General features: G+C 36.3%; 1 protein-coding gene across 2 annotated transcripts in view; it reads right to left on the reverse strand.

Moving 5' to 3' along the window:
- The window catches only part of smg7 (SMG7 nonsense mediated mRNA decay factor), a 28,156-nt gene extending 23,977 nt beyond the window's left edge, over positions 1-4,179 (reverse strand). The window contains exon 1 of one of the 2 annotated variants that reach the window (XM_036596462.1): positions 4,046-4,179. In XM_036596462.1, the coding sequence (XP_036452355.1) occupies positions 4,046-4,071 (26 nt within the window). In that variant the 5' untranslated portion in view covers positions 4,072-4,179. The remainder of the gene's footprint in view (positions 1-4,045) is intronic. The other variant, XM_036596463.1, reaches the window with a different exon arrangement.
- Between the last annotated feature and the right edge of the window lie 1,821 nt (positions 4,180-6,000).

Below are 6,000 nucleotides of genomic sequence, written 5' to 3' on the forward strand. Positions count from 1 at the left end.
GGAAGTGTGAGAATGGTGTATTATATCGAAAATTTACGAACATTTCTTATCGCTCTATCGAGGAAAAGTTATATCGCGATAATTGTCATTTTATCACCCAGCCCTAATTCAGACTCAAAGTACTTCAGTGATAAACAAATTCACAGCATGACAGTAGATGGAAATAACATTGGTTTCATCAAGAGAGCGATAATGGAACTTGCCATCTAAAAGCTGCATCTGAATAGAAGAGTACAGTGGCGGAGTGGGCCGCAGAACCTAACCAAGTAACCAACCAAGTAACCAACCAAGTAACCAACCAAGTAACCAACCAAGTAACCAACCAAGGCTGAATCCCATTTCTTATTTATATCCCTATCCCTTATTTTTACCCCTTGCAGAGTTCCAAGGGGTAGTGGTTGATATCTTCCCCTACAAAATGGGAGAACCCTTCAAGAACCAGATACTTTTTTTATGTAAAAGCCATGACGAAGTTTGCTATGTTTCCAATATGCCAACATAGAACCTTTTGAGGTTGCCTGTAGCAAACTGGAGAAATGTTCGAAAACGAAGACACCTTCGGGACACCCTACCCCTAGGCATGAACGCACAAAATGGAGGGGTAGGACTAAGTGATATGGGCAATAAGTGAAATGGGATAGGCCTAAGTAACTAACTAACAAAGTAAATAAATAAATAAGTACAGCATGCAATAAAAAAGGCTTCAGGTCTAGGAAATTGCATTAACCGTGGTAAAATTAGCAGCGTTGATCATTTTTCGCCTTAACACATCATTAATGTGTTAACAATGACAAAGATACATCAGTTAGTTAACAGAATTTCCAGCTCCTTCCGTATCAGCAATTTCCATATCATTTGGGCACTAGCTACTAGGTTTATTGTTTTAATTTGAAAATGAATTGTTCTTGTATTTGCTGAAGCAATTTAGAATACCTTTTAGCAGAAAACTAGCACAGTAACTCTATAACAGACTCACAGCATAACCAAAGCATGTTGACTCAGCTGTACAGTTCACAGACGTGTTTCGAGCATTATCAGGAAAGGTATGAAGTTGCCAATTAAATATTGGATGAATGTTTTATAGCAGTATGGCAGATAGTTTGTTCACACTGTATGTAATGAAGACCACAGCTTTGCATCCGAGAACACGGCATGTGTGGTTTGCATTCAGACACGCAGCAAACAGCGGCAGCCCGTTTTCTCAAGTTCAATCCAAGGCTGGTGTGTTGTGACAACATGTTGAAGTGGAAGTGTAATCATTAAGATGTAAACAAACTTTTACAGTGGACTGTTTTGAAACTTACCAAGAATTGTTCATAGTGGTAGCAAAAGAAAACAAATATCTGAAGAGTTTACTCCCTATGAAGCTACATCACAGAAAGTTATTACATTAAATGATTGATGTCTGAGACATTGTTTTATGACAATTTTGAGAAGGTTTTGGCATAAAACTTTTGTTACTATACATTTATGGCAGAGATGGACTCGTGGGGTGCTGTAAGGCAAAATAGCTCCCAAGGAAAACTTATTTTTTTTGCAGATTCACCACTATTTTATTGCCAACAGTATATATAATATACAAATTATGTCAGAAGACATGTGTACGTTCACTGGTCATACTGAACAGTAAATTAAATAGCTATATTTGTGCTGCAGTCATCATGACCGCTGGTTCTTATCACCACTACTGTAAAGAAAAGTCGGCAAGTTCTTCTACAATCTAAGTCATCACATCAAAACACTCTAAACAACTGTTTACATCCCAATGACTGAATAATGCAGAAATGTGGGGAAAAACTCCACCAATTTTTCTGAATTCCTGCATAATTAAATGGATGAGATATAAACAAAGTCATTTTGAGCGGTTTGGTGTGAAATGCTCCATTCTAGAGAAACGTAGAGTCAGAATTGTTCAGAGTGGTGGTGATAGGAACCAGACGTCCACGTCTAAAATCCCCTCACAGAAAGCTGTTACATGAAATGGTTATGACTACGCTGCCTGATGTCCGAGACATTGCTATACATTATTTTTGTGATGATGCTTTGGCCTAAAACGTATTGTTAATAAATTTATTTTAATCCTTTCAATTTGGATGGGTACATAAAGGGTGTTCTAGGGCAAAACAGACCCCAATAAAAACTCTTTTTTTCAGATTTACGACTTTTTATCATCATCAACATTATGTATAAAAACTCGGAAGACAAGTGTCGACACATTAGTGGTTTTGGATGGTAAATAAAATAATTATACCTGTGTTGTAGACATTGTGACCCCTGGTTCCTATCGCCACCACGGTAAAAAGAATTTAGAGTCATTAAGTTTCTCTACATGTGAAGCCTTTCACATCAAACCACCCTGAATGACTTTGTTTACATCTCAACCACTGAATTATGCAGAAATTTTGGAAAACCCATGGAATTCCCCTTTAAACCAAAAGATCAATTTCCACGCTCTTCTTGAGAAACTCAGGCCAAGAAAATGTCAATGCATGAAAATTTCATGACGGATGGTTGTTCTGTTCACACTCAGGTGATTTCATCTCCGACAAGACGAGCCAGTCAAAAGTACAGCGCTAACTGGAACAGTTAGCACACAAATGGTTGCAAACAGAGCCATTGTGTTTTCTAAAAGAACCCAAGAACCATTTTTAGAGTTTATACAGAAGTCATGGTTCTTAATATTGTCTCTACTTACCATCAAATAACCATTTTTAAGAGTGTACATTACATAAGATGGGCTAATGTGGAAGGACACTTGTTACCCAAGAACTTCAATATGCCTTCAGCTGAAAGGACCTGCCACCAGCCTCGACAGCTAGAACCAGAATATTTAACTATTCAGAGCAGCATGTCATCCAGCTATAGACATCCGACCAGTGTTGCTCTGCGAGCTGCCAGCCTTTTCGTGGTTTATGGTTTTACAGTTATGGTTGGCTATATTTGGCTATACCGCACATAAACAGAACCTCATTCACAAACTGATCTCATTAACCAAGTTATCCGAACACTATGAATTCTCAAGGTTATCAGGCCAACGAGAAGCGTTTCACTCAGCATCATGACAGACGTCCCCTCGCTCAGTCTGGATAGCTTGCTCAGAAAGGTGCCCATGACGATTAACCTTGCTACACAGCAAGCTAATGGTCCCTTACCAACAAGTAGCGGTCAGCTAGACAGCTGCCAGGGTCAATGTCAACGGACTGAAGATACGGAGCTCATATGAGCCACCACAGCAGCAGCGTTACGGACACAAGCAAAACGGAGGAGACCAGACTCCTGATGTCGCGGATACCCGGCGAGATGTTTATCTGACACCAAACAGAATTAGCGTTAGATAACATTCAAATAAACCCACCAACCTGTTTTGAAGGTCACAAATTCTGAATGCAGTTAACACGTTAATACATGGACTAACTCGAATACACGAAATTCAAGCACAAAGCGAAATCAGAAAGCCAGCCAGGTGACCAGCTAGCTAGGTAAGTTAGCTCGCTTGCTAGTTAGCTAGCTAAGCTAACTAGCTATAGTGTAGCTAAGTGAAACCGGCTCCTCAAACAGAAACAAATGTCCAAATGAACATTTAAAGCAGCTAAACGTCCGTATTTTATGACAAAACTATATCTAACGAGATATGACCCGAATGTCTGGTAGAGACACCCTTACGCGGTGTGTTGTTTGTTTGTTTGCTAACATTAGCCATCCAGGCTAAGCCTCCGAAAGTTAACGTTAGCTAGCTTAACCAGCAGCTGTTAACTAGTCTAGAATATCAGAACCCTCGAACCAAAACATGTGGAAATACAGACGTCTTACTCACAAAGCCGCGCTCTGACCCGGGTTCATCTAGCTAACTGATTCTAAACACGTCCTAGCACCATGTTTATGGTCACTGGCACGTAGCATATTTAGCTAGCGCGTCAGTCAGCCGCCTGTGGCTCGGTCGGTGATGCTAGCTGGTCGAGGTAACGCTCCCAGAATCAAAATCAGACACCTGATCCGCAAACTTCAGCACAAAATCGGCGCTTAGTTGTTTCCGATGCTTGCTTACCGTAAATACTGGGCGCAGAGGTTCATCCTGTCGGATCGCCGGTCTATTACACAACGACAGATCCAGAAGCTAAATCCATACCCGGCGCCATATTGTCCATCATTTTTACCGCTTGCTAGCAGAAATGGTCCAAACGTACACAAGTCGGAGCTCACGAGCTTTCGTCACTGCTCCCGCCCCTGTGCTCGTCGCAAAAATAAATAAATAAAATAACATAAAATCAATATTAAAACTAAAAAACAAAACGGATCAAATCAAATAAATATACTGTGCATTAAAAATAACAATCTCTTTATATATTAAAATATTTAAAAATAAAAATAAAATAAAAATAACTCTCTGACCTCCTGACATTTAAAAGTTGTGAAAGTGAAACATAATTTCTTGGGTAAAGCACCGCATACTCTCCCGTCCCGCCTTCCCTGCCAAAAAAAACCCCCAAAATAAATAAACAAACAAATAAATAAATAAATGGCATATTTTATATTAAAAAATAAACGCTAGTTTTAAAACTAATTTAACTTCAACAGTGTCTTTACATATTAAAATACTTTTAAAACAAACTTTCTGAAATTAAAATTTGTAAAAGCGATATTTCACAATAATATTATTTCTCTGTTTAAGTACCACCATGTGCTCCTGCCCCTGTCTTGACTGCAATCAATCAATCAATCAATCAATCAATAAATAAATAAATAAATAGATTGTACATTGTTTATTTAACAACAAAAGTTAGTTTTAAACTAATTTAACTCCAATAATAACTTTATATAATCAAGTACTTTTAAAAATAACTCTCTGACCTTCTGAAATTTAAAAATTGTTAAAGTGAAACTAATTTCTTAGGTAAAGCACCACATACTCTCCCATCCCACCTTCACTGCCAAAAAACCCCAAATAAATAAACAAACAAACAAACAAATAAGTAAATAAACGGTATATTGTATATTAAAAAATAAAAGCTAGTTTTAAAACTAATTTAACTTCAACAGTGTCTTTATATATTAAAATACTTTTAAAACAAACTTTCTGAAATTAAAATTTGTAAAAGTGATATTTCACAATAATATAATTTCTCTGTTTAAGGACCACCATGTGCTCCCGCCCCTGTCTTGACTTAAACAAATAAATAAATACATAAATAAACTGTACATTGTATACTTAACAACAAAAGTTGGTTTTAAACTACTTTAACTTCAATAATAACTTTATTATTACTTTTAAAAAGAACCTTAAGAGATTCAAATAAATAAATAAACTAAAATAAATAAATAAACTGTATATTGTATCTTTAAAAATAAAAGTGAATTTAAAAACTAATTTAACTTCAACATTGAACTTTATATATTAAAATAAATAAATAAAATGTGAAAGTGTAACATTTCATTTCCAAAGTTAAGGACCACATATTTTCACTTTTCCCATTTTGTTCTAAAACATACATATATATATAAATATATATATAAATATATATATATATGTATATAAATTTTTTTTAACCCATTCATGGTGGAGAGATACATGCGTTGTGCTACAATGTTTTCAGATTTACCATTTTTACTTTTATCAGCATTATAAAACTTAGAAGACATGTGTAGGTTCCCTGGTGTAAAATCACATAGTAAATAAAATGGCTTTGTAGACATGGTGACCCCTGGTTGCTCTCACCACCACTGTGAAGAAAGCTGAGTGAGTAAAGTTCCTCTACAATGCAGCCTCATAGATCAAAACTATCTGAATAACCATTCTATGCAGATTTTTCAAAAATAGGTGGTATTTCCCTTTAAAGTACTTGGTTATTACTTATACAGTACTCTGCAAAGTCCTAGGCGGAAAATTAGTTTATGTTGACAGTCAGTGTGTTTTTGTCAGTAAAAAAGCACAATATATCATCAGAGTACAGACAAATAAAAATAAAAACAGTAAATTTGAAAGAAGTTTTATTTGGGGACTAT

The sequence above is a fragment of the Colossoma macropomum genome, unplaced genomic scaffold (assembly GCF_904425465.1).
Source record: "Colossoma macropomum unplaced genomic scaffold, Colossoma_macropomum, whole genome shotgun sequence".
Taxonomy (NCBI): Eukaryota; Metazoa; Chordata; class Actinopteri; order Characiformes; family Serrasalmidae; genus Colossoma; species Colossoma macropomum.